Below are 24,871 nucleotides of genomic sequence, written 5' to 3'. Positions count from 1 at the left end.
GTACCTGTATCATGAATGGTATGCCGGAGCCTGTCCGGGATCAAAATAACAAACGCCATCCATAAATTCGTACGCACGCATATCCATGTCCATGCTTGGACGAGAGACATGTCACGATGGCCGAGGAGTGCCACCGCGAAGAAGAGGGAAAGCAGCAGCAGCATGAGCACGACACTTTGAAATATTCGCTGCTGGGGCCGTCGCTCACCAAGTCGGGCCAGGACGGCGTGGACCAGACAGCGGTGTCGGAAATCATCTACCAGGCCAGCAAAGGCAGCAAGTACTTCGCCAACGAGGAGAACCGGGACAAGACGCTCACGCTCAAGATCAACAGCCTCCTGGCCAAGAAGCGGGAGCTGCAGCGCATCGAGATCCAAGGCGGCCTGAAGAAAGAGATGAAAAGGGCGGACGACTACATCGCAGAGCTCGAGTGCAAGCGCGACCTGTCGCAGACTCTCGTGCACATTGACTGCGACGCCTTCTACGCCGCCGTCGAGGAGCTGGACAATCCCGACCTCAAGAACGTGCCCTTCGCGGTCGGCAAAGGGTAAGCTCTGACGCTTCCCACTCTGCCTTTAGCTTAATCGCTTGGCAAATCCACGACATCTGCTGACCTCGGACCTCTTTTGGTGTCTCAGCGTGCTTACCACATGCAACTACGAGGCCAGAAAGTATGGCTGTAGAAGTGGCATGGCAGGTACGTGAAATTCCGGCTTCACGCGTGCTTGTATCCTACTAATCACTGTTTCTGTCTTCCTGCAGGCTTTGTGGCCGACAAGCTGTGCCCCCAGCTCATTCATGTCCCACTCAATTTTGAGAAGTATACTGCCAAAGCCAGGCAAGTTCGCGCTGTTCTCGAGCAGTACGACCCACGCTTCGAAAGTGCATCGATCGACGAAGCCTATTTGAACATCACGAAATATTGCCAAGATCACAACATGGACCCAGAAGATGCTGTTAGCCAGATGCGAGAACAGGTGTTCCAAGAGACCAAAATCACAATCTCGGCTGGCATCGCAGCCAATGCCAAGCTGGCAAAGATTTGCAGCAACAAGAATAAGCCGAACGGACAATTCAAACTTCCTTCGGAGAGGACCACAATATTGAGCTTCATGCGAGACTTGCCAACGCGCAAGGTAAACGGCATTGGACGCGTGCTAGAACGAGAACTGGATGCCATTGGGGTCAAGACATGTGGCGACATATACTCCCATCGCCAATACATTAATCGACTCTTTGGCGAAAAGGCGTTTGAATTCTTGATGGGCGTGTATCTTGGTCTTGGACGAACTGATGTCAAGCCGGCCGAAGAGCATGCTCGCAGAAGCGTGGGCACGGAAAGCACGTTTCACGACATGTCCGACCCGCAGGAGCTCCGCGACAAGCTAAGGCGTACCGCGGAATCACTCGAAGAGGACCTCAAGCGAACCGAGTTCAAGGGACGAACGCTCTGTCTAAAGGTCAAGCTGCATACGTACGAAGTCTTCACAAGGCAAGTACAACCGCCCAAAGCAGTCTTCACCGCCGATGAGCTGTATAACTACAGTCTTCCCATGTTGCAGAAACTGGAGAAGGAGTATCCGGGAATGAAGCTCCGACTGATGGGCCTGCGTTGTACACATCTCGTTTCAATGAAAAAGGCCGATCTCGATTTCTTCGGTCGGGCGCGACAACTCAATACCCCCAACCCTCCGCAGGACAGTAAGTCTGGAGTTGAGCTTGACGAAGACGGCTGGCAGAAATGGCCCGATGCGGAGTTTGAGGATGCGGCGCGTGAAGAACGCCAGCAGGACTTACGCGATCTCGAACAGCTCTCCCAAGAATATGCGGAGAGGGCGTCAAAAGACCCGCCTCCCGACGATGCCAAGACATTCCTACAATCCAAAGGCATCGGCGTGGGGAACGACTACACTCGCTACGGAAACGGCTTCGCTTGGCGTGCACTTCTTGAAGCAGAATCTCAGAAGGAAGCAGAAGCCAGCCCGCCGAAGAAGCGGATTGAGCAATGGAACTGTCCCATTTGCTCTCTGCCGCAAGTCGTTGATGAGAGGAAGTTCAACGAGCATATCGATGGGTGTCTCTCGCGGCAGACCATCAAGGAGATTGTCCAGCAGGGTTCGTCGACGCCGGAGAGAAAAAGCGCACCGCCCTTGTCGCAAGCGAGCACGGCGAAGAAACGAGGGAGACCTGCTGCCGTTACCAAGAGCGAGAAGAGTAGCGGGGAAAAGAGATCCAAGACGTCTTTCTTCACCTGATGATCAATACCCCAGGTATAGGTAGAAAGAAGAAAGAACCGACTGCTGGAATTTGAAGCCAATCATTGTCCTTTCTTTCTTTCTTCCCTTCGGCTATGAGTTCGTGAGATGTATATACATGCTGATGCTGTCGCTGTCGCTGCTGGTCTCTCATTCCATACCTATATAGTATGATTTGCTTCGTCTGCTCTTCATTCGAGAGGAGGTACATGGTAGGTAGGTCCAATCGCCAGGACAATCCGCATATCCCATGCATGAGGTACATGTAGGTAGACAGAGAATTTTATATCCATGCATGGCACATCAGTGGGTAAGATAGGTCTTCATATACACTCTTCTTCCTTCCCTTTCTTCCTTCCATCCCTTCTTTCCTTCTTTCCTTCCTTCCTTCCTTCCCTTCCTTCCTTCCTTTCCGTCCAAGGCATCAAGGGATGATTCGACATGCCACCTCCCCCAACTCTCAACTCAACTCCTCTTGAAGCCCTTTGTTCTGTTTCATGGTTCTATCATTCATGAGCCTGCTGCCATCTTCTCGCCAACTCTTGCGCTCTCCTCCTCGCCCCTTCGGCCTGCACCGCCTGCGCTTGTGCCTGACTCTCGGCATATCCGGGCAATTCGTCCTCTTCGAGAGGACTCACGGCGTCTTCGTGGTCTGCACTCGGAGGCTCCATCCACAGATCGAGGCCGCCGTCGGAGGCGTGGATCGGGTCCGTCACCACTCGGTGAGGGGTCGGCCGGCGAGGGAGAGTGAAGGTGGTGGTGTTTGTTGGTGCTTGTTGTTGGGGCATTTGTGCGAGGTGTTGTAGGGCTCGGAGAGTGGTGGGAGTTTGTTCTGTGTGGATGGGAGAGACGAGAGAAGATGGAGGATCCCACTGTTGTTGTTGGTGTTGTCTATGATTATGATTATTACTATACTGCATGGTGTCTCGTCTCGGGCCTTGGTGGTCGGAAGAAGGTACGGTTGTTGGAGAGTCGCGCAGATGTTGCTCGGGTCCTAGTCCTGCAGTGGCCTGCACAAACAGATGGAATTCTTCATCGTCGGTGAAGGGCGCTTCTGTGGTGGCTGCCAAACTGCGAGGTGGTGTGATCCTCGAGGGCGGGAACGCCGGTGCTATCAATGAGTACTCGTCTGGTTCCTCAGAGTGGGTACGAATCGCCATAAAGCTCGGCGTGTTCGGCTGGCTGACGGATCTCAGATGCTGTCGAGGCTCGTCTAGCAGCACGGTACTGGTGGTTTCCCCATCGTAGGGACTCAATTGTGGATAGAGCAATGCAGGATTGATGTGGCTCGCATGCGCTTCGTACTGCTGCAGACTAGGAGTACTCGCGAGTGCGACTGGCCGCTTCCACGGTCGAAGAGGCTGGATAGGCTGTCCCAACTGTCGCTGGAACTGTCGAAACGGTGGTACATTTTGTGGTGGCGTCAATGTGCGAGCAGGCAATACTTCTTCCGAGTAGTCGTGCCACTCTCGTGGTCGATAGGAGACGGGCACTTCCTGCCATTGGCGTGGTGATCGGGTCTGTGATCGTGCTCGGATTTGTTGTTGCTGACGCTGCTCGTCTTCCGCAGTCCTACGGTGGTGGTCCATGTACTTATAGCTTGATGCGTCTACCCAGGCGAACACCGGCGCGCCAGAGTGCTTCTCGGACTCGTGGTGCCTTACTTCTTCTATGGGTACATCGACGTGTCCTTGTCCATGACATGCACCGTGCATCATGGCAGCGCTGGTCACTCACTGCCGCGAGCTCATGGAGAGGCCATAGTGGAAGAAGAAGATGGGTAGAAGAAGCAGAAGAAGGAGAAGAAGAATGAGAGAAGGACAAGAGAGTGTGTGTCTCTCTCTCAGCGCTGCTCCGCCGACAGTGGAACTAGCGCGCAAACGATACTACCTCACATGGCCTGTCCTGTGGCACTGGGTATAAATCAACATGGGCATACCGCCTCTGGTGAACTACGACCAGAAACACCAGAAGTCCAGTCCTGAATTCTATTCTGGTCTCTGATTGCTCGCGCGAGCGGCGAGAGAGAGAGAGAGCTCTAACTTAGAACTGGTTTAGCCCTAGAGGATCCGAGGATGGAGCATATATTGAGTTTTGCGACCGGCCGAGACCACCATGATCTATCTGTATCCCCGGTGTTCTAGTTCGACCTCCATGTGGAATTTCACCATGGATGATGATTGCCCGACTAGGCACAAGACGCACATCTCCGACGCAGTAACACAAAAGCAAACAAGAACCAAATGGGAAAACGAGGCAGTGCTCGTATTCCGGGCGAAGTTCCCACCGTTGTACAATCAAAAGTACTTGGTACCTCCTACCTACAGTGTAAGTGTATTGTGCCGCCGGGGATAAAAGTATCCACTATCCGGTACCTTTTCTGATCGTACAACCGTACAACGTATGTAAACCAACAACCTTACCCACCACGATTCGCAGGCGGGCTCACAGGCTTATCCTAGATACACCGGACGTCGAGGCCTCCCCTACTCTTTAGGGCTAAGCGCACCCCCCTCCTCTCCCCTCCCCTGGCCGTTAAGCGCATTGAATTATTGCCGTACTCGGTATTTACGGCGCTTATCACCCAACAGTGTACAGGAGCTACTGACAACTGTACCTTAGCGATGTCTATGCCTGTAAAGAAAGTCGAGCCGTAAACCAACCCGCAGGTCTCAACTCCGGTGTAGGGATATATGTACCTCCTGGTAGTGTTGGTTATTTTTTTTTCCTCTTGCTTGCTGATTTTCACATAGACGAGAGTCACGAGACGACCCCCGATCTAATGTCGATTTGTGCATACCTATATGAGTAATCAATAATGTGTGTGATAGATAATAAGTGTGAGACAAAAAAAAGGCGGTCGATCCTTCCGGGCCTTCGTGTAGCTTGTCACAGATTCACACGGTGAAAGAGAGAGAGAGATCTGATCTTCCCGTCCTATATTTAGCCTCGTGTCGAATGCCAAGATCTAGACCGGCCGATGTTCCTGCATATCTCACCTTCCACGAACAGCATAGTCTCATCACTCGAGCACGACCTACAGGGTCGCTAAGAGGCCACCCAGTGTCCAAAATAGATCTCTACCGCAAAAGACTCGGTGCGAATAGATGGTGGTATGACAGGGGGCAACTCATTATTCTTCCTTGGAGGATGGATGGTGATAGCAGACTACTTATTAGGTATTATGGATTGAAAGTACGACCTCAGTAGTGTATATATATACATGTATGTACACGTATACACATAGAAGCGCCAGCAAATGCAGTGCGTGATGCATCACGCGAGCCACACAAAGACAGCAGTCGTCGTCCTCGCTATTTACTACAAAAGTCCGTGAAGTCACCTAATGCTCCACGTGGTTAGGTATCGTCTGCTGTGGGAGTCGCGCCTCCCATCTCTTGTTCCTCGAGTTGAGCGGATTCTGCGCCATCAGAACCATCATCGTCCTCATCGGCATCGCTCTCGCTGTCGACATCCTCGAAATCGTCGACATCCATGTGATCATCGGCGACATCCTGATCCTTCTCGACAATGGGCATCTGTGCATCGAACTTGTCTTTGAGCTCGTCCAGCTCACCCTGCATTACCTCTGCAAAGTGCTCGTCAGCCCCCGTGATGAGCTGATCGACCTCGCGTCGAGTGGCACGCTCCTCGCGTGACAACTGGATGTCCCCGACATTGACGCCGCTCAGGACTGATGTATAATCTCGCTGCATGGCGAGATAAACTTCATCCGCCTTGCAGAGCATGGACTCCTTGATGGTGCCACAAAGTTTGAGCAAGCTGCGACGGACCTGCTCTGCTGCAGAGTGAAACATCTGCTGCTTGGAGGTGGTGACGTGATCATTCACGCGGCCTTTCATGCGCTTGAACGAGCCAGTACCTTTCTCCTCGGAAGCTTCATTGTACGCCGGTTCCATGGCCACTGCGATGGCAGGAACAAATTCGCGGTTGATGTCTCTCTGGCCCTCATTCAAGCTCGTGACGGCCTTGGAACAGAGATCGCCAAAAGTGGCGGAGTATTGGTCCAGCTGCTGGGCCAAGAGGTTGAGACGGGCTGCTCCTGTACCTCTCTCCCGCGTTCTTGTCTCGACAGCTGTGTGAAATTGCTTGACTACACTGGTAGCAGATCTCTTGAAGGACTGCAGGATACTAGGAAGCCTTCTTTGGAAGGTCTTCTCCCATGCCGATGCGAGGTGTTTGTAGATCGGCTCAGCCAACTCAGCATTGAAGTCGCGAGGGCCACTCGAGCCTGCATAATTTCCGTTGCGACGGACGGTGGCTCGGTACGTGCTCCAGTGCAGACCGCCGTCAGGCTTCGGCATGCCCCAACTCTCAGCCTTTGGCCCTGCCGCCCTGACTGCAGCGTCGACCGCCGAGCCCGTCAGCTTGGCCAGCAGCTGCTCGCTCATCTCTTCGGCTACATCGCTCAGCGTGGTCTCTACCACCTTATCCAAGTGGACTTCGAGCTCCTTGAGCTTTCGAGAAAGGAAAGTCTTTTCCACATCTCTCTGTTGGAGTGTCAAGTTGTTTCCAGTGCCATCATCAGAAGACCACAGAGCCAACGAAAGCATGAGCTGCTTGAGGGAGTTGAGAAAGCGACGACAATTTGCTTGGCGACCTTTGACCGTGAGCTTTTTGGCGTGCGCCTGAAGCTGCGGGATCTCTGTCTCGGACAGCTGCGTGAAGCCAGGCACGGCATTGTCGTTCTTCATGCGACCAGAGAGTTTCTGATATGCACGACTGCTGACGCAGAAGACAGGCAGACTTCGAGCAACTTCGTCATAGTCGCGAAGGTCTTCTTCGGGATTGAAGTCATCGGAATCTTGGGCCTCTTCCTCGTCGAGCTCTTTTATGCCTTTTGCGAAATCCAGTCGAATAGCGCCGCGTGAATACTCATTGCGTCCGGCAATACAGATCGCACTCTTCTTCGCTTCGAGCTCGTCTTCCTCTTCGTCGAGACGCTTCAGCTCGTGGCCCACGTCGCCGATTCGTGCTTTAGCGTCATTCTTGGCGTTCCGAGCTTCCTTCTTCAGCTGCTTCAACTCGCCAAGCTTTTTAGCAATATCTTCCTCGGTGAGTGCTTGCCTCTCGGGGTCTGATGCAGTCTCCACAGCCTCCCCCGTATCGTCATCGGAATCGATTGCCCTGTGAGGTCGCTTTCGAGGTGGTGGTGATGAACTAGACAACTTCCTCTTCTTGCTCCGGTCTTGTTGCGGGGCGTAGACTGTCTTGCCGTTCTCTAGCTGGCTCATCAGCTCTTCCCAGACCTCGAGGCTCCCATCCACTTCATCGTAAACAGCTTCTTGGTCCTCGAAATGATCCTCGGCCTCTTTTTTCTTGCGTTTGACCTTGCGTCGTTCCTCGTCGATAAGATTCAGTCTGGCATCAAGCTCTGTCATTTGATCACCCAGCTGAAGGCTGTCGGCAGCCTATGGGTCACATTAGCATACTTCTAAATAAGAAAAGGCGTGCTCACAGGCACAAGACGGAATCTTCCATCGCTTGCTCCACTCACCTCTGTGCGAGAAATGTCGTCAGTCTTCGAGCAGATGAATGAGACAGCCGAGTATGTTCCATCGAACTTGAGTTGTCGCTTCTACGAGTTCATTAGTACAAGCGCCACTGCCAGTCACGTTGTAGTGGCTCATTTGAGATAAATTTGATGACCCGAGCCCGTGAAACTTACGAAGGTGTCGCCAAGTAGAGTCTTAGCGGCTTTGTCGTCAACAGCTCTGTTGATAGGAGCGACAATCCATAGACCGGTACATTGCTTCATGTAGCCCTCTGCGACAGCAGCCCGAGCAGCATTGCTGTCATGGACACCAGGCAGATCGACAATCACGGCACCAGTAGAAAGTGCAGGGGCCTTCAAGTAGATCTTCACGACTTTGATCAAGGGCCAATGCTCGAACTCGCGCTTTACGTTGTGATTGATGTTGCCGTTCTTGTCGAGTTTCTCCTGACCCTTCTCCTTCGAGTCGATTATCCTCTGGAGGCTTTTGTAGAAAGTTGACGGATCGCGGGCGTTGATCTTGCGGGTCGTGCCTAGTACGGATCTCACTTTCTTGTCGTTCATCAGAGTCTGAACGGAGCTGTTGGAAAGCATCTCGCGCGTCTTCTTATTGTAAACCGACCGCATCTTGGCGTAAGCCACGCCTGCCTCCGAGTCCGGATTCGAGACTTCTTTGCTGATACGCCCTTCGTCGTCAAATACCTCTGTAGGTCGGCGAGTGTAAGCAGCATCATCAAAAGATCTGACGGGAGGCTGTTGGGGAAATACCTTTGAATAGGACGTTGAGTTCCTTGCGCCACTCTTCGGGCTTGATAAACTCGATTTCGGCGCGATATTTGGCTGCCTCGTTACTGGAGTGGTTGTACGACAGCTCAGTCACGACTGCTGTACATGCGCGCATGCAATTGGTCGGCACGAGCCTTTCTTCGTCTAGTAGAGCATTAATGACGCTGCTTTTACCTGCCCCTGTATTACCAACCACGCCGACAACAGTGCGTGTTTGGACTGCCTCCTTGCGAGTTCGGTCGATGAGATTTAGGTAAGCTGTAGCGTCTTCGTTGGCGCCGAGCTTTTTCATGGCCGACTCAAGTTCTGATAATACCTTCAGTCCAATCGAGACACCAGCCTCGAGACGCTCTGGTGTCTCCTCATTAGCAAGCTGTGCGAGAGGTACGCCTCGTTCAGCACAGTCTAGGTCATAGTCATCCTGGGCAGAAAAAAGGGGTTCTTGTGGGTGTGGCAGGTACTCTTGCTCGGGCATCGACGCAGGCTCCTCGTTGATCTCCTGCGTCGGCTTGGGTGGAGGCGATGTTTGCGCAGTTGATATCCCTGATGGCTGCGGCACACTTGGTAATACCTCGGATTCTACATGTTGGGGGGATGCAGACAGATTATGTGTAGCTGACCTCTGTGCTGGTTGTGGTCGTGCTTCTGTGACAGCCGACAGGCCACGTTCCCGCTTCACAGCTGTCTCATCAGCCGACTTCTCAGGCATAGCACTGAACTGGCGATTGACGGGCTGGAGCGGCTGTCGAGCAGTCTGAGGGCTGGCGCTTGAAGTGATCTGCGAGCTTGAAGGCTCTGGCTTGGTGGCTTTGATGAGTAAGATGCGATTCGTCGGGGGAGGAAGGTCGCAGACCTGGCCGGTCTCAGGAATCGCCATGTCGCCAATCATGAGGAGGGCGTCTTCGTGGTCCGCGCTGAGACCACGATATGCCGCGTAGAGCTTCTTCAGTTTCGTTCTGACGAGGCAGTTGATCCACAGACTGTCCGCGATATTAGCAATTGTGTCCAACCCTTGGCGTGCGAAATCGAGTGCTTACAAGGCGTCTTCGTTGGGACTATTCAGGTCGCAGGTCGCGTCGTGCTTTTGGATGACACAATACAGCTTGTCGGGGTTCATTTGTATTTCGTTGTATTTGGCTGTGAGCTGGGCTGAACTGCTCGCCAGCGCGATTACTGCCGCGAGAACGCGTGCATCGTGATGTGCCCGATCAGGAGGAGGGTCAACAATGGCCATGATGACGGGACGGGATTGATGGCTGAGGTGACGAGGGGTCGAGAGAAGTGTCGACGCGCTGCAGTCAGTGCATTCCGTCTACATGAACCTCCTTCGTACCTACTTGCCTTACCTCAATATAGTGGAAGTGAGAGTGGATGCCCGTGCAGGCAGCAGTGACTTTGCCTGAGGCTCGACGCGTCAAACCGTGAATGCATTATGCCCCGACGCGTCAACGCCCCTAGCCGGGATGTTAGTTATACCTGCAAGAAGAAGTCGTGGCACTGCAACTGTCACCAACACAGACGCCCGGGAGCAAATACCTGGTAGAGTCGGGTGGTACGTAGGAGCTGTAGTACTGTAAGTTACCTGGTACCTACCTGTAGGTAGTCGTAATGCACGCACAACTCCTGGGGATTCGGGACAACTGTCGCCCACCAGCAGTTTATAGTGGCATGGAAGAGTCGAGGACATGCGCTCTACCGACCTGCGTGGCACCGTGCAAGTGGAGGCTGCGCTGACCCATTTTGTTGTGTTTGACGGAGCGATGGAAGCCCTCGTAAAGGTTGGGAACGCGACAACATCATCTTTTGCAGAACCAGAACGAATCTTCCAGAGGAAGCGATGACTGCCGACCTTACCTAGGAAGTGATCGAAGCTGAGGTGCAGCAACCACCTCAGTTGCCGTCGTCTTCAAAGCACTCAGTTGCCAGGTACAGCTTGGAGCGCTCACTCATACCCTCTGGTGACTTCTACAACATGGATCGCTTCAACTCCCTAGAACCCCAGAGTGCAGAGTCGTCGCGTACGCTCGAGCAGAACCCAAGTGGTCATTTATAGACAAGTACGGCAAAGTCCACCAGAAGACTTGCAGTCCAGAGCCCTGGGATATGGCCATCGCGTGCAAGCGGGCTGCGGTCAAGTTGAAGCAAGATGCGTAACTCAGGTACTCGGGAAGAACTAGATGTCGATGTACTGGACGAGGCTTCCACCATGTCGGGAAAGGCTGCGAGTCCTTATAGTGCTCGCGTAGGTAGGGTGAACGAGTAGGCGTAGTCCTTGTGGGCTTGAGTCGGATTTGGATTTTGGAAGGCGTCGCACCAGGTAGGGAGGGATGCTGATGGTCTTTGGCGTCGGGCAGTCTATGGTGTGTCCAGTGAGCGCAGCCGCAGCGCAACAGTGTAAGTTCTGATAACCCGTTTTAAACAACAGACTAACAGTATAGTAACGGTTGACGGCCTTCTTGAATAACTGTTTTTAGTTCTCATGTCAAGCGTCGCCCGAGCAACCCACGCGATATATAATACGTCACCATCTCCCGAATCGCGGCGTTCACTGTCCACCGCAGTCGACTCGCGCCAACGCCAAGTCAGAAGAGTCACCAGGCTGTCCGGACCATAGACAGGGAAGCACAACCTGTCGTCCTATGCTCCCAGTGGATATGTCCCGAGAGTCCCAATAATAATGTCCAAGCCTCGCATTTTATACTGGGTGATTGCTATAATATCATCTCCCCTATCACTCCAATGGCTAAGATGACCACAGTTCAGGACGGACTTGCGTCTGCATGATTCGCCAGCCTTGAAAGCAGCACTCGATCTCCAACCCGAAGTGCTATATCCCATCTGGTGTTGGGACAGCCACTATGTTTATCGAGCAAGAGTCGGTGTGAATCGATGGCAGTTCTTGATTGATTGCCAGAATGTAAGTCAAGACCAGGCCTTTTCCATCCTCACTATCTTGCTTCAGCGGATATATGTTGTAGTAGCGAGCTTGAAGTGCGATCTCGGCTGCCTCAGCGATGCTTGCTTACCTCTATAATCGTTATAGGATGTTTCTAAGAGCATTACGAAGCTCAATAAGAAGAGTAAACTGTTCGTTCTTCGCGAACCGGCTGTGACACTACTCCCCAAACTCTTCAAGAAGGTGAGTGAAGTACATACAGTAGCCAGCCAATATCGTTGCGTCTGCTCGATGTTCCACCGCCACGACAAGCTCAGGAATAGGCGTATCCCCCGAAACAGGAAACATCCACGCACTTGAAAGGAAGATGCTTACACTCGACCTACTACTTTTAGTGGAAGATCACGCATCTCGTCTTCGAAAAAGACACAGATGCTTACGCTCGTGAGCGTGATGAGCAGGTCGTGCGCGTGGCTGGTGAAGCGGGAGTCGAAGTGATTGTGAAGGTAGGAAGGACTCTGTATGATCCTGATGCGCTCGTCAAGGCCAATGGTGGCAAACCAACAATGAGCATGACCCAATTGCAGCATGCTGGGGCCAAAATTGGTGATATAGAGCAGCCAGTCGAAACGCCCACCAGCTTGCCCGATCCAGGGGACATGACACTGGACATCGAGCAGGAGGAGCCAGAAGCCGTGCCGGACATCAACGCGAAGCATCGAGAGAAAGACGCGGTCACTTTCAGTTCCGGTATAGCTGGACCGAAAGGGGACTTCTCACCTCCTACATTGGAGGAACTAGGAATGGCTCCAGCGACCTCGCCACACAAGGGCGGCGAAACTGTTATTCTCGAAGCTCTTGAGAAAATTCTGCAAGACGAGGAGTACACTTCCACGTTCGAAAAGCCGAAGACAAGCCCGGCGGCATTTGAGCCACAATCCACGTTCTTGACATCACCGTATCTACACTTCGGAGCTTTGAGCTGTCGGTACTTTTACCACAGAGTTGCTGAGATTGTGGAGAAACGCAAGAAGGAGAAGAAGCCCACATCTGCACCACCGGAGAGCCTCACTGGCCAACTGCTCTTCCGCGATATGTAGGAAATCACTGACCACACCCCACGACGTGTCTGAGAGAGTTGCTGACTTATGTCTATGATGTTAGGTACTTCGCAGCTCAAGCACACGGCGGTAAGTCTGCATTGGCCTAACTCATCACAGCATCTAATACGACGATTGATGACCATATGGCGATGGCGGATGCACTAACACTTCGCAGGTTGGCAGTATGGGCAGACGCTCGGGAATGCTCACTGTCGCTTCATACCCTGGCACTTACCTTCCAAGGTCGACATGGACACCAAGCGGATAACGGCAGAGCATGAAATAGACGATGAAGAGAAAGAGGAATGGTTCCAGCGATGGTCCCAAGGGACTACGGGATTTCCATGGATTGATGCACATATGCGAGCACTTAGATCAACTGGTTGGATACACCATCTTGCAAGGCATTCTGTAGCATGCTTCCTCACGAGAGGCGGCTGCTACATTAGTTGGGAGCGGTACGTACAGTGTCAGCCAGGACGGCCTCAATGAGATTTTCGAGACAGTACTAACTTCTAATCAACGGTATCAGTGGGGCTGAGGTAGGCGATGTCGCAGACTGATGATTCGTGCGAGGTGCCCGCTAATGCGTGATCTAGGTCTTCGAGGAACTGCTGATTGATCACGAAGCAGCCTGCAACATTGGCAATTGGCAGTGGTTGTCATGTACCGCATTCTTCTCACAATTTTTCCGCTGCTACTCACCTATCGCCTTCGGTAAGCCTTGCCATGCCAACAACCTGCGGTGTTTTCAGACTGTCACTCACCATTCCTAGGAAAGAAATGGGATGCCAATGGACTTTACATCCGAAGGTGGATCCCTGAGCTGAAAGACTTGCCTAACAAGTACATATACGAGCCTCACAAAGCCCCAGTCCAAGATCAAAAGAAAGCCGGTGTTCGAGTGGATGGTGATGGCTCCAAGGCTGAACAGGACGGTCTCAAGCTGTACCCCAAACCCATGTTTGACTTCAACGAGCGGCGGGACATCTGCATCAGTGCCATGAAGCAGGCTTATCACGTGGGTCTTTACGGCGACGATCCCAAGGTCCTCGATGGAAGTTGGAAAGAGTTATTTGATGACAATGCCGAGGGGCCAACAGCTGGAGCCAAAGGTGGTCCCGCTGGACTGGAGGCACCCATCCGCTCCAGTGATGACAATCAGGGCCACGCTGCGGACTCGTCTGGCACGTCGCGAGCTAGTCCGCGAGGCCATAAAAGAGAGCACAGCCAGACGAAGCTAGATTTTGGCAAAAAGAGCAAGAAATGAGGGAATGCAAGCCACCGCGCATTGTTGCCATACTACAGGTACCGTGCAAGTTGAATAAATAGAGCGGGCTAATTCAAGAACCGGTACGTCTGCATCGGCCGTTCAGAAATTGGTGTGAATTGGAGTGCAGTGCAGCGCAGTGAATTGATGTACAGTGAAGCGAAGTGTAATAAAGTGAAATGAGTAAACCTGAAGTGAAAGCATCTTGCCAAGAGAGTGTCTCACGTGACTCAGACCAGCGGGTCGTCAAACCAAGCGCGCTTTCCTTCCAATCTTTCTTTCTCTACCTACAACAACTTCGACCCGTCCGAAACCAATACAACCGCGCCGCACCGAGGCAGCTCGCTTCGCCAATTCGAACGTCGGCGGATTATTCTACGGCATTGATAACAGGGCAAAATGAGTCAAGAGACGCAAATAGACCTGCAGGCGCGGATTGCTGCGCTTGCTGGTCAGATCAACCGTCGCAAACAACAACCGATTCCACACCAACATGCTGTGCACGGTGGTCCACAACATGGACGTGGCGCCAGCCGATGGGCCCCATACACGCATGGCGCGCGCGCTGCGTTCCCACGCACCATCTCAAACCACCTGCTGGTCAACGGCAGTGGCGAGCACCCGATCCTGCTCGACGACGAGACGCAGTTGAAGACGCCCCAGGGCGCGCCCAAGGCTTCAGCCGAATTTGTGAGGTCTCGCGTAGGTAACAGAGCGCAGCTTATGACTAAGGAGACCTACGAGCGCGAGCGACGACGACAGCAAGAATACCAGCAGCACCGATCGCCGAACACACCATACCCACCTCCGTCGCGGTCGACAGGCCTTGTACAAGAGACGCAATCCAATGCTCATGCACCTCGCGTTCTTCAGTTTGACGACATCAAATTTGAGCTTCAGCTGGATGGCAGCAAGCTTGTTCGCCTCTCCGGTGAGCGGTACGTGGAATTCGATGCTTGTAACCTACTAAGAAACGCAGATCCAGCCACGGCCGACAAGGAGACGCCTAGAAAAGTGAATATTGCAGACATTGAATTCCTGCGCACCAAGAGCGGGAACCTCATCCGAGCTGCAACCACTTCGCAAAATAAGACCAGGTATCAGGAACCACTTCATGCGCTTAAGCTGATGAACAGCGCTCACACCATATCCGTTTCAGGCCCACCGCACGAGCTCCGACAAAGCAATGCGACAAGTTCACAAAACATGGTACCATATCACCCATCATCATGCCACGGCGCCGCACCGCACCGCACGAAGGCCATTGACACACCCTATTGTTCCAGGCACGCCGGTAAGTTTTCGGGCTACATGCTGACAGACTGTGCAGGTAACTGTCCTCATGGTCCCACCTGCAACGATCGCCACGACCCAAGCCGAATCGCCATCTGCAAGGAGTTCTTTGCGACTGGTTTTTGTCAAGCTGGCAAGAGCTGCGATTTGTCTCACGAGCCGAGCTATCACCGTGTGCCCGCGTGCATCCATTTCCTTCGCGGCAACTGCACGAAAAGTGCATGCCGGTATGCTCATGTCAATGTCCCTGCTTCCGTTCTAGTTTGCCGCCCCTTTGCCACTCTCGGCTACTGCAGCAAGGGCGTCAAATGCGGCAATCGTCACGTTTTCGAATGTCCTGACTATACTAACCTTGGCCACTGTGCTGCTCGTGAGAAACGTGCATGTACTCTGCCTCATATCGACCATGCCAATACACTGCGAAAGGCTGCCAAGCGGCAAGGAAAACAGAGTTCTGAGGATGGTTCCGATGTGTCCAGCGACGAGGAAGAGCAGGCCATAGCAGCCGAGACAGATGAAGACTCAGATATCGAGATCACCATGGGCACAGACGATAGTCATCAGCTCACACAACAGCAAGATTATGTCGGCTTCACATGACGCAACCTCGTGATGGGGGCCGTCAGAGAAGTGTAAGCCGTACAGCACACGATTACAGCCGGCGCGTTTGCCAGCAAGCCTCTCATGGCCAATTGCTTCGAGACTACGATACAGATATAGCTCTAGCAGAAGAAAAAGAATGAAGTTTTAACAATGTTCAATTTGTCACACGTAGGTAATAAAGTGGTGCAACAGACGATGCGTACCTACGGTACCTACATGTACCAGGTAGGTAAGGTAGGCACAGGTCAGGTACCTTACATGTCCAAATTATAGTAAGATGTGGTTTAGTACAGGTAACGACTCAGCCGGGGACACAGCCCAGCCATGTCTTCATTAAGATTGATCTGCACCAAGCAGAAGCACAATGTCGCTCGATTGTACCTTGGCTAGCGATTCCTTTCACGTTCACACCGGTAGGCTGTCATCCTTACCTTGCTACATGTACACGTCCTGTCTTTCAGCTCTCCCTCTTGACGTAATACCTCGCTCGGCCATACCTTACCCACAGCTCTCCAGCCATGCCGGGTCTGAAAGATCTATTGAAGAAGAAGGACAAGTTGGCGGAGGGTACAAGTGCAGTGCAAAGCGAGCCGACACGACTGCCAGTGCCCGAGTTCACCTTCCTGCGGACGACGACTGAAACGGAAGAAGTGATCCAGCCGCCCACGTATCCGGACGACGACCAAACACGCCCAGACACCACCGGCAAGGACAAGCGACGTACGCTTGGCTGGACTTCGAGCCCACAACCACCTACACGCCCGCGAGACGAGCGTCGCCTGTCCCAGCGGCTGCATCTCTCTCGTCGAGACCGCGCGCAGTCCGCGGAGTCGAGCAGTAACTTGCCCAAGGATCTGCCAGACGCGCCACAGGCTGCCATCGCAGCACGACCCACCAGCACCATTGCGGTGAATGTGGACGATGCCGAGGTCCAGGCAGCAAGAGATCGAGAGGAGCAGCGTGAGGCGCAATGGGAAAAGCGCGCGACCATCTTGGCCATGAACAGTCCGTTCCGCGACGAGCAAGTCCGCCCCGAGGCACAACAAGCAGCACCTGGCGGCGCCGGCCGAAGCAGGAGTCCCAGCATATCGGACAAGACAAGTGACGTGAATATACAAGAAGCGATACGACTACACGAGCAAGGAGATCTCATACGCTCTACGGAAATGTTTGGCCAGCTCGCCGATCCCAAGGGAGCCAACAATGCACTTTCACAGGTCTTGTACGGCCTTGCTCTCCGTCATGCGTGGGGTCTGCCTGCTGCAGAGCCTGAAAAGGCCGTTCACTACCTATCACTTGCAGCATCCAATTCCGCGTCTGTCGAAGAGCAAGCGTTGCAATCGGGCCTCAAAAAGGGAGGTTCAGCCAAGGGTGAGCTCGTATTAGCCATCTTTGAACTGGCAAACTGCTTTCGATATGGGTGACAATCTTCCTCCTTGCCGAGCCCATGTTGAGCTGTGGCTGACACTTGTTACTCAGATATGGAGTGAAAAAGGATAGCGTGGCCGCCAGGCAGTACTACGAAACGGCAGCCAATCTGGGCGACACCGACGCCATGGAAGAAGCGGCTTGGTGCTACCTCGAGGGATTCGGCGGCAGCAAAGACAAGGTACGTGGTGCGTATGTCCTACATTTGTGTGTCTGCTCTGGATCGGCGTCAGCTCACGTGGCTCCCTGTCTCTCCACGGCCCCATGATGCTTCCACGTGAGCGGCCAGAGGTTCGAAGCAGCCGTTTACTATTTCTGTGTTATGACTGCTATTATTATCGTTATCATTCCGCGGTTTCGCGCAACAGCCGCTTCATCGTGGTGGTGATCCACCAGGGTGTGCAGCTATTCGTTCAAATCCTACCTCACCCGCGCGCTGCACAATTGCATTCAATGCAGCTGCAAGAGAAAACATCCAAGATGGCAGCGGAACCGCTCGTGCGACGCCTCACAATTTGGGCATTCATGCACCTGTCAGCTGCATGACCATCATCATAACAACCACAATAATCACCATCTTCATCGTATCCGGATAATCACAATAACGCAAAGCTGGAAAGCAAAAGTGCAAACCAAAACAAAACAAGAATTCGAACTAACCAGCTTCCTCAACGACTCTAGTTCAAAGCGGCGCAGTACTTGCGTCTAGCAGAAGCAAAAGGCTCCAAAGGCGTCGCGCAAAGTTGGTATGTTTACAAGGAAAAAATTTATTACGTTTCTCCGTCATCCCTCTCCCTCTCTCTTCCCCCCTCCCCCTCTTTCGCTCTCATTCTCTATCATTTCCCAGTTTTCCATGGTGAGGAGCAAAACGAAGACTGCCGTCAATCGGATGGATGGATTGGAATCATTGGATCCTTGCGTTTTGCGATTTTCCACACACACCGCCCCAATAATAATCTTGGAGGGGGGGAAACGAAACGAAAAGAAAAAAAACCTGCTCACGATACACACGATACACACGATGTCTTTTTCTCATCCGCTCATCGGCGTTTGACAAGTCTTAGCCTACCTACCTTACCTTATTACCTAGCTCAAGCTGCAACAGTCAGTCTGCCGGCCGAGGTCAGGATGCAGGCGGTCAAAGTCGTACCTGCTGCCTGCATTATTACTTTATTATGACTATTACTAGGTAGTTGTTCGGTTCCGAGCTTGTTGTGAACGGGGGGGAGGGGGGCGCGGGCAGTGCCTTACCGACCTAACCTAGTGCCGGCGTTACCTTCAGCAGACATACCTGACCTACCTACCTTACCTTACACATCTTACCTAGTGCTCACGCTCCGCTCAGATGTGAGACGCTAACTCGTTCGCGAAAACAGGATCTGGAAAGACAAGTACAATCCAAAGACATAATTTGGCAGCCGAAATTATTGAGTAAGAAGAAGATAGCAGGCGATAATGTACAGCACCATCTTCTCCATAAATACACACACACATACACACACATACATCTTCATCGTAGGTAGCGTCCATGCTCCAGGCGTATATGTTGCCGAGCCTCTCATTTCCATCCTTGATCTCGTAAAGCTAATAAAAAGTATTTTGTCGTCGTAGACTGTCGGACAAAAAGTGTGGAGGGTGTCCAACGTTGGGTATCGCGGGAATACAAAATAGCCGCCGATATCAGCCTTTCCTCCGATATCGAGCAGGCGGTAGCCAAGAATTTGAGTCTCTGAGCCAGGTTCTTCTGTCGTGTATAGTAGTAGTAGTGAAGTGGGTTCTTTGTCCATCATGTCGTGTCGTTGTGATATGTCGTCGTCGTCTATGCTTCATCGTCATGTTTGTTCATCATCATCGTTAATCCGTCTTGTACGTGACATCGTGGCTTGACCGTCGAGCTTGCTGTTGTCGGGACTCGAGGTCATTGTGCTCGCGAACCAGCTCCCTAAATTGTCGAACAACATCGGTTGGTATCTGACTCCAAAGCAGGCTCCTGGTGTAGACTTCGGCCTTGTTGTTACTGCGAGCTTGATCGTGCTCGAGGCTGGCCAATGCCTCGGCGAGGACACGTCGTTGAGGCGGAGCAGTCTCTGGATGCTGATTGTACGTTTGGATGTGCCCTTTTGCTATCGATGCATACTGCATCTGTGTCAGGGAGAAGGCTTGTTCAACCTGCTGCTGTTTTGTCGACGCCGTCATGGCATTGTGCATGCGATCGAGGCTGCTAGGTCTGCCAGACTGGGGAAGGCCCGAAGACACCGGCTCTTGAGCCCCTGCCATCGCTCCCTGTGAACAGTCTGGGTCGACTAGAGAGCTCCCCTCCGAAAGCAGGCTAGTGAGCACAGCAGGTGCTGCCGCGCGAACATCCGCTGGCATCTGGGGCAGACCGTGGGGTTGCGAGGCGGGAGGTTTCGACGCGATCCAGGCGCCGCACAGCAGAAGCATAAACAGCAAGCCAGATGCGACAGGTTGGTCGTTGACGGGTGGCGTATTGCGCGGTGCAGAATTGGGAAGAGTAGTACTCGGCATCGGCTTCGTCTCAATGTTGGGGGTCTTGTTCGGCTCCGGCTTGGGATGGAAGGCGAAATCGTCGGAGGAGCCGTTCTGGAGGTCGTTCACAAAAATGAAATTGTCCCAGTCGTGTGAACCCATATTCAGCGCCTCCATTTCCGCATTGAAGTCCGTGAAGCCGGTACTGCTTGGAGCAGCGGACATGGCAGGTGCGGGACCCGCTTCGATCTGCTCGGTCAGGATCTGCACCTTCCTTCTCAACTGTGAAGCCTCCTCGTTGTGACGCATCATCAATTCTCGCTTCTCGGATTGCATGCTATCGATCATGCGCTGCGCTTCCGCTAGGCGTTGGTGTACAACTTGCCGATCTCGCTCACGGACTTCACGCTCACGAGTGAAATCGTTCAGCTGTGCTTCGAGCATGGCGATTTGCGTTGTGTAACCCTTTTCCTTGACCTCAAGGTCTTCGGTGTGCTTCTTCTTCCTCTGCCGCGATGCAAGTCTGTCGTGATGTTAGCATGAGTCATGAACGTTCACTTGCCGAGTAGAGTCTTACGCTGCTTCGCGGTTGCGGAGAAGACGTTTCTGCTGCTTGAGCTCTTTGAGCGTGTCTTCGTCCGTGGTCTGCTCAATGAGCTCATCGATCGTCTGGATATTGCGCTCTTGCGGAATATCGATTCGACCATTCTTCTTGCGAATGCCATCTCGCCGTTGATAGTCCAGTAAGGCGCGAGGGGGGCTTGTCGGCCTCATGCGCTTGGACAAAGGCCGATTCTCCATTTCCTGCTGCGCCATGCCCATCCAGTCTTGATGTGAGTGGGGCGACATGGGCGTCTGAACCTGGGGAGCTGGGATGAAGTGTGGTTCCGGATGTTGTGCATTGAACTGCTGCGGCGGCGGCGGGCCATGACTGAAGCTGCCATGTGCACTGTCTGCGCGGCCGTGAACATAGTGTGGCCCCGCCTCGAACGGGGGCGGTGGAGGCATGAAATCGACGCCAGTCGTCGGCGTGCAGTCTCCAGAAGCATTCTCGAAAGGCCACTGTCCCGGCTGGGGTTGCGCCGGAAACCCCGATTGCGAATGGTGGTGATGGTGTTGTGGTGGTGGTGGTTGTTGTTGCTGCCGCATGAAGCCAGATCCATCATCATGAAAGGGATGCGCAGCGCCAGCGGATGCGCTGCTGTCGACAGCCAGACCGCCGGTGTAGTGTTGATCCCACTGCGAGTCGGCGGGAGAGAGCACGCCATGGGGATTGTTGGCAAAAGAGTCCTTGCGGAACGAGGGAGCATTCGGGCTCTGCATGGCTGCGGGATCCAGTATAGCAGGATCCAGCACAGCAGAGTCGTCGTCGACAAAAGCAGCAGAGTGTGGGTGGTACGTGTTTGCGTGGAATTCCATTTAGTAGGTGAGGCTTCTGGCGAGGCGGTGTAGCGCAGCAAAGCTTATTCCGCTCTCTGCTCCAGCGGCGGCAGGAGTGGTCGGGCAACGGACTTTGCGTGTCGCAAGTTGCGCGCGTCGTGAGGAAGGTAGCCAGGGTCCGAGGTCTGGCTTGAACGAGCGGCGGCAGGAGCAACTCAGTACTGGTGGCAGGAGCAGTAGTGGGTAGTGGGCAGTAGTGGGCAGTGGGCAGTAGGCAGCGTGAGCGACAATCAATGCTGAAAGAAGGCAGGTCGAGGGTGGCGACGCGTAGGGATGACCTTGTAGTCGTGGTGCTCCGCAGGCTAAATAGATGTATGTAGCATAGAACTACTCTGGTCAGGTCAGGTAGTAGTAGACAATAACAACAACAATAACAACGGTAGCAAGCAAGCAAGCAGCAGCAGCAACAGCAGCAGGACGGAGGCACTAGTTCTACTCCTGCTGCTCTCGCTCTCTGTCGAAGCAGGAATAGGATGCTGCTGCGTGACGGGACGATGGGCCCGATGGAGAGCGCACGCGAAGAGCGACAGTACCTACTGTCACCGCGACAGACACACTACCACCACTGTCCACTGTCCACTACTGCTGCAGTGAGCTACTCTCGGTGCCCAAGCGTGGAGGAGTTTCTTGATTGGCCTGTTGGGCAGTGGTGCATGCAAGCTATGCAAGCTGCAGACGATAGGACCGGATCGAGGCCGTTTGCCTGCTGCGCGCCGTCACCGTGAGAGTGTCCGCTCCGTTGGGCTGACAGGCCGGGACGCCGGACGCATCCAGCGCTATTCTATGGATGGATGCGCATTCACTGCTGGATCGAAGCGATCCCTCGCCAGATCTTGTTCAGGGGCAGACTGGGAGACTGGCAAACTGGCAGAGGCAGAGGAGGCTGATGATGATGATGATGATGATGGACGAGGCTGGCGAGGCTGCGCGTTCCGCATGGGCTGCGCAGGGGTCGCAGCGGCCATAGTTTTATCCACGCTGCAGTCAGACGTGCGCGTGACCTGGACGCTCAGCGGGTGGGTGGCAGGACTGCTGGAGCAGCGCTCGTGTGTTTCATGAGATGTCAGAAATGGTACGAAGTCGACCACTGCGCCCACCACTGGGCAGTGTGTATCAGTGTAGGTACCGTCGTCAGTGCTCGTGAGGTCAGCCATGGGGGCGGGTGCGAGCGAGGAGATCCATCGGAGAAAAGCAAGATGACAGCGGCTCGACGGAGGGAGGCGCGACACGGCGGCAGGCGGGCCGTATCGGAACGGGCCTGCCACAAAACGAAATCACGGTGAATTGGTGATGGGACTGTCTCTGGCCGGTCTCTGGGATATCGATACATCGAGCAGGATACACTGACTGCCATACAGCACATGTGATGGACCGGACAAGGGGCAATATTCATTTGAACCTGTCACCTCCAACCGGCGCACTGTGGAGAGTGTGAAGAGGCACTCATACCCAAGCCGGTGACTCCATGAGTCCAGGTGCCCGACTATATCGGTGTGGGAGAGGCGAGCGTAAATGTCACCAGAGAGTGGTCGCGGAATCATCACATTGTAATGCAGTCATGGCCCGTTCTAGACCATTGCCCGGGAAATCGATCGCAATCGGCCGAGTCGTTTGCTGCCATGATCCATCGGCTTGCTGTATACATGTACATACAGGTACCTAGGTAGGTAGCCTGTATTTCCATTTGTCTCAGGCAGGGCAAGCAAGGAAATCCATTCTGCATGGCAGCCAAAGCCCCTACCCTTGACACTGCTGGGCAGACTTCTCGGACCGCTCGATAGTTCTATACCACAGTCACGAGCTTTTCACAAGACTGATGACTGCTAGGCTCCCAGCCCTGCCTGCCACCCACCACTGCCGATAAAATCGAACGAATAGGCAAACCATGCCCACTTTCATACACACTTGCTAATAAACTTGTTGTGCTTGAACCAGCGGTCAAGTAATGAGTCAGTTCACCGCACATTACTATTGTTTTAGGACCTTTCCACATCCCTCCTAGGTAAGGTAGGTATGTATCTATACCTCGACGCGAGACCGCCTAGGGCGGCAACAAAATAATAGAACCACTCCGCGCTTTCTTAGGAGGAAACAAACGTTGCCGGGTTCCACCAGCACGTGTGTGTGAGAGAGAGACCGCGCGCGCGCGTTGACAGTTGATGTATCACAGATTATTCAGCTATGCTAACATCATGATTATTGTATTTTTGTGATGCCATTGCCCGCAAAGCGATCTCGCTTGTCTGTAGACACCCGGCATTGCATCTGCACGAGGCGTTGCACAGCGAGAACACCTCTTTTCGAGTGTCACCACATCACTTTACTCTGTTCAACATCGAACGGCTGCTGTGTAACTGTGCTGTTCATAATAATAATAATACTAATGCATAATCATGCCTTGCACGTGTCAATAAATTAAACGCCGTAATGGCAAAACAGCTTCACAACCCACGCACCACGCCCGCAATACGACAATTCGCCGGATTGGCAACTTTCGCAGCCGGAGGATGAAGGAGGACGACTTGGCAGTTATTGGCGAAAGACAGAGAGAGAGAGAGCATCATCTCACCACGTTGCATTTCCGGTCCAACTTTTTTTCTCCCTTCCTTATTTTTTGCCCAATCGGTGAAATTTTGCGTCGCAAGCTGTGCTTGGTGCCTCGAACCGAGCGAGAGAAAGCGAGAAAGCGAAAGAGTGAGAGCGTGAGGGAGAGCGCTTAATGCGCAGCACGCAAAACCATCCACCACTCACTGTCAGCCTATCGATAGGTGAGGTAGGTTAAGGTACCTAGAGGATTGAGTGATGCCTGATCTCAATGTATACCTAATAATAATAACAGGAGAAACATCTGCCCAACACTGTGAGTTGGAGATTAGGTAGGTAGGTCTAATAAGGTACATACATGTACCTGCCCGCCGTGCCCGGTACCGACATGTACCAATAGAAGTCCCAAGTCGCTCGCTCGCTACCTCCTACCTGACCTTACTAACTAGCTTGGATGGGAGAGTGCACATATGCGCGGCTCACGTGTTGGGCCTAAACTCCCTCAGTCTACCTGTACCTCCTACCTGTACCTGTAACCTGCAACCTGTAACCTGTAACCTGTAAGCATAAGGTAAAGATACATGGTACCTAACTCTAAACAATCATGTGCCCTCGTTCGTAAAAAGAAAAAAAAGCAGCCTTCATCAGCCTCGGTCCAAACGGAAGTCTTCCCCCCAATTCTGGTGGATCATGCAGCAAAAACGCAACTTGTTGTTGATCAAAAAGATTCACACCTAGAGCTGCATACAGGTCAGGTCAGGTCAGGTCAGGTAAGGTACCTGACCTATCGCGATTCACAACCTCCCCCCAACAACAACAACAAACAGACATCGAGAGCTGGACGCTCGTCAAAACTTCACCTGCCTTACCCTTATCTAACCTATCTACCTACCTAGTATGATCATCTGTGTTGGCACTGTCACTGCGATTGGACGCGAGATGAGTCATTCAGTCAGTCCGTCCGTCCATTCTGTCCTGGTCAGGTTTGGTCTGGTCTGCTCCAATTCGTTCATTTCGTGTGTGGTGGGCTTTGCGGGTGCGGTGAGTGCGTAAGGGACTTGTGCTTTGCCCTCTTGGCAATCATCGGGATCGTTCAGGTGACATTTGGGATCGTGTCCACACTTACTCTGTCGAGGCGAGGCGAAGCGAGATTGCAACTAATGTTGATGGCCTGAGGCATTGTCATAGGGGCACACACACACACACACACAGAGAGAGAGAGAGAGAGAGAGAGAGAGAGAGACAGCACAC

General features: G+C 53.1%; 8 protein-coding genes across 8 annotated transcripts; 4 read left to right on the top strand and 4 right to left on the bottom strand.

Moving 5' to 3' along the window:
* The first annotated feature begins 8 nt into the window (after window positions 1-8).
* SEPMUDRAFT_146018 (DNA-directed polymerase kappa) lies at window positions 9-2,317 on the top strand. The gene is made up of 3 exons (XM_016903402.1): window positions 9-547; window positions 639-697; window positions 763-2,317. The coding sequence occupies exons 1-3, from the start codon at window positions 117-119 to the stop codon at window positions 2,253-2,255; spliced, it is 1,983 nt and encodes a 660-aa protein (XP_016765007.1). The 5' UTR covers window positions 9-116; the 3' UTR covers window positions 2,256-2,317.
* A 10-nt stretch (window positions 2,318-2,327) lies between these two features.
* Window positions 2,328-4,092, bottom strand: SEPMUDRAFT_146017 (uncharacterized protein). Its single transcript, XM_016903401.1, has one exon. The coding sequence runs from the start codon at window positions 3,971-3,973 to the stop codon at window positions 2,762-2,764; it is 1,212 nt and encodes a 403-aa protein (XP_016765006.1). The 5' UTR covers window positions 3,974-4,092; the 3' UTR covers window positions 2,328-2,761.
* Window positions 4,093-5,614: 1,522 nt separating this feature from the next.
* SEPMUDRAFT_32857 (uncharacterized protein) lies at window positions 5,615-9,031 on the bottom strand (the record flags this gene model as incomplete). The annotated part of the gene is made up of 4 exons (XM_016908514.1): window positions 5,615-7,687; window positions 7,774-7,854; window positions 7,945-8,474; window positions 8,539-9,031. The coding sequence occupies 4 exons, from the start codon at window positions 9,029-9,031 to the stop codon at window positions 5,615-5,617; spliced, it is 3,177 nt and encodes a 1,058-aa protein (XP_016765005.1).
* Window positions 9,032-11,123: 2,092 nt separating this feature from the next.
* SEPMUDRAFT_146014 (FAD_binding_7-domain-containing protein) lies at window positions 11,124-14,018 on the top strand. Its single transcript, XM_016903400.1, has 9 exons — window positions 11,124-11,260; window positions 11,315-11,473; window positions 11,600-11,695; window positions 11,848-12,548; window positions 12,617-12,642; window positions 12,731-13,013; window positions 13,088-13,097; window positions 13,155-13,272; window positions 13,332-14,018. The coding sequence occupies exons 1-9, from the start codon at window positions 11,234-11,236 to the stop codon at window positions 13,823-13,825; spliced, it is 1,914 nt and encodes a 637-aa protein (XP_016765004.1). The 5' UTR covers window positions 11,124-11,233; the 3' UTR covers window positions 13,826-14,018.
* A 112-nt stretch (window positions 14,019-14,130) lies between these two features.
* On the top strand, window positions 14,131-15,870 carry SEPMUDRAFT_146006 (uncharacterized protein). The gene is made up of 2 exons (XM_016903399.1): window positions 14,131-14,756; window positions 14,805-15,870. Exons 1-2 carry the CDS (start codon window positions 14,225-14,227, stop codon window positions 15,716-15,718), a joined length of 1,446 nt encoding a protein of 481 aa, XP_016765003.1. The 5' UTR covers window positions 14,131-14,224; the 3' UTR covers window positions 15,719-15,870.
* A 369-nt stretch (window positions 15,871-16,239) lies between these two features.
* SEPMUDRAFT_76528 (uncharacterized protein) lies at window positions 16,240-21,821 on the top strand (the record flags this gene model as incomplete). Its single annotated transcript, XM_016910145.1, has 6 exons — window positions 16,240-16,629; window positions 16,675-17,141; window positions 17,201-17,330; window positions 17,831-17,895; window positions 18,526-20,159; window positions 20,214-21,821. 5 exons carry the CDS (start codon window positions 16,240-16,242, stop codon window positions 18,557-18,559), a joined length of 1,086 nt encoding a protein of 361 aa, XP_016765001.1. The 3' UTR covers window positions 18,560-20,159; window positions 20,214-21,821.
* On the bottom strand, window positions 18,213-21,821 carry SEPMUDRAFT_56684 (uncharacterized protein). The gene is made up of 2 exons (XM_016909408.1): window positions 20,214-21,821; window positions 18,213-20,159 (listed from the first exon to the last, which is right to left on the bottom strand). Exons 1-2 carry the CDS (start codon window positions 21,053-21,055, stop codon window positions 19,004-19,006), a joined length of 1,998 nt encoding a protein of 665 aa, XP_016765002.1. The 5' UTR covers window positions 21,056-21,821; the 3' UTR covers window positions 18,213-19,003.
* Window positions 21,822-21,852: 31 nt separating this feature from the next.
* On the bottom strand, window positions 21,853-22,230 carry SEPMUDRAFT_104206 (uncharacterized protein; the record flags this gene model as incomplete). The annotated part of the gene is made up of 1 exon (XM_016900533.1): window positions 21,853-22,230. The coding sequence occupies one exon, from the start codon at window positions 22,228-22,230 to the stop codon at window positions 21,853-21,855; it is 378 nt and encodes a 125-aa protein (XP_016765000.1).
* Window positions 22,231-24,871: the final 2,641 nt, after the last annotated feature.

This window comes from Sphaerulina musiva (genome assembly GCF_000320565.1).
Source record: "Sphaerulina musiva SO2202 unplaced genomic scaffold SEPMUscaffold_1, whole genome shotgun sequence".
NCBI classification, from domain to species: Eukaryota; Fungi; Ascomycota; class Dothideomycetes; order Mycosphaerellales; family Mycosphaerellaceae; genus Sphaerulina; species Sphaerulina musiva.
The sequence above is the reverse complement of the archived record's forward strand: the minus strand, read 5'-3'. Positions and strand labels throughout refer to the sequence as shown.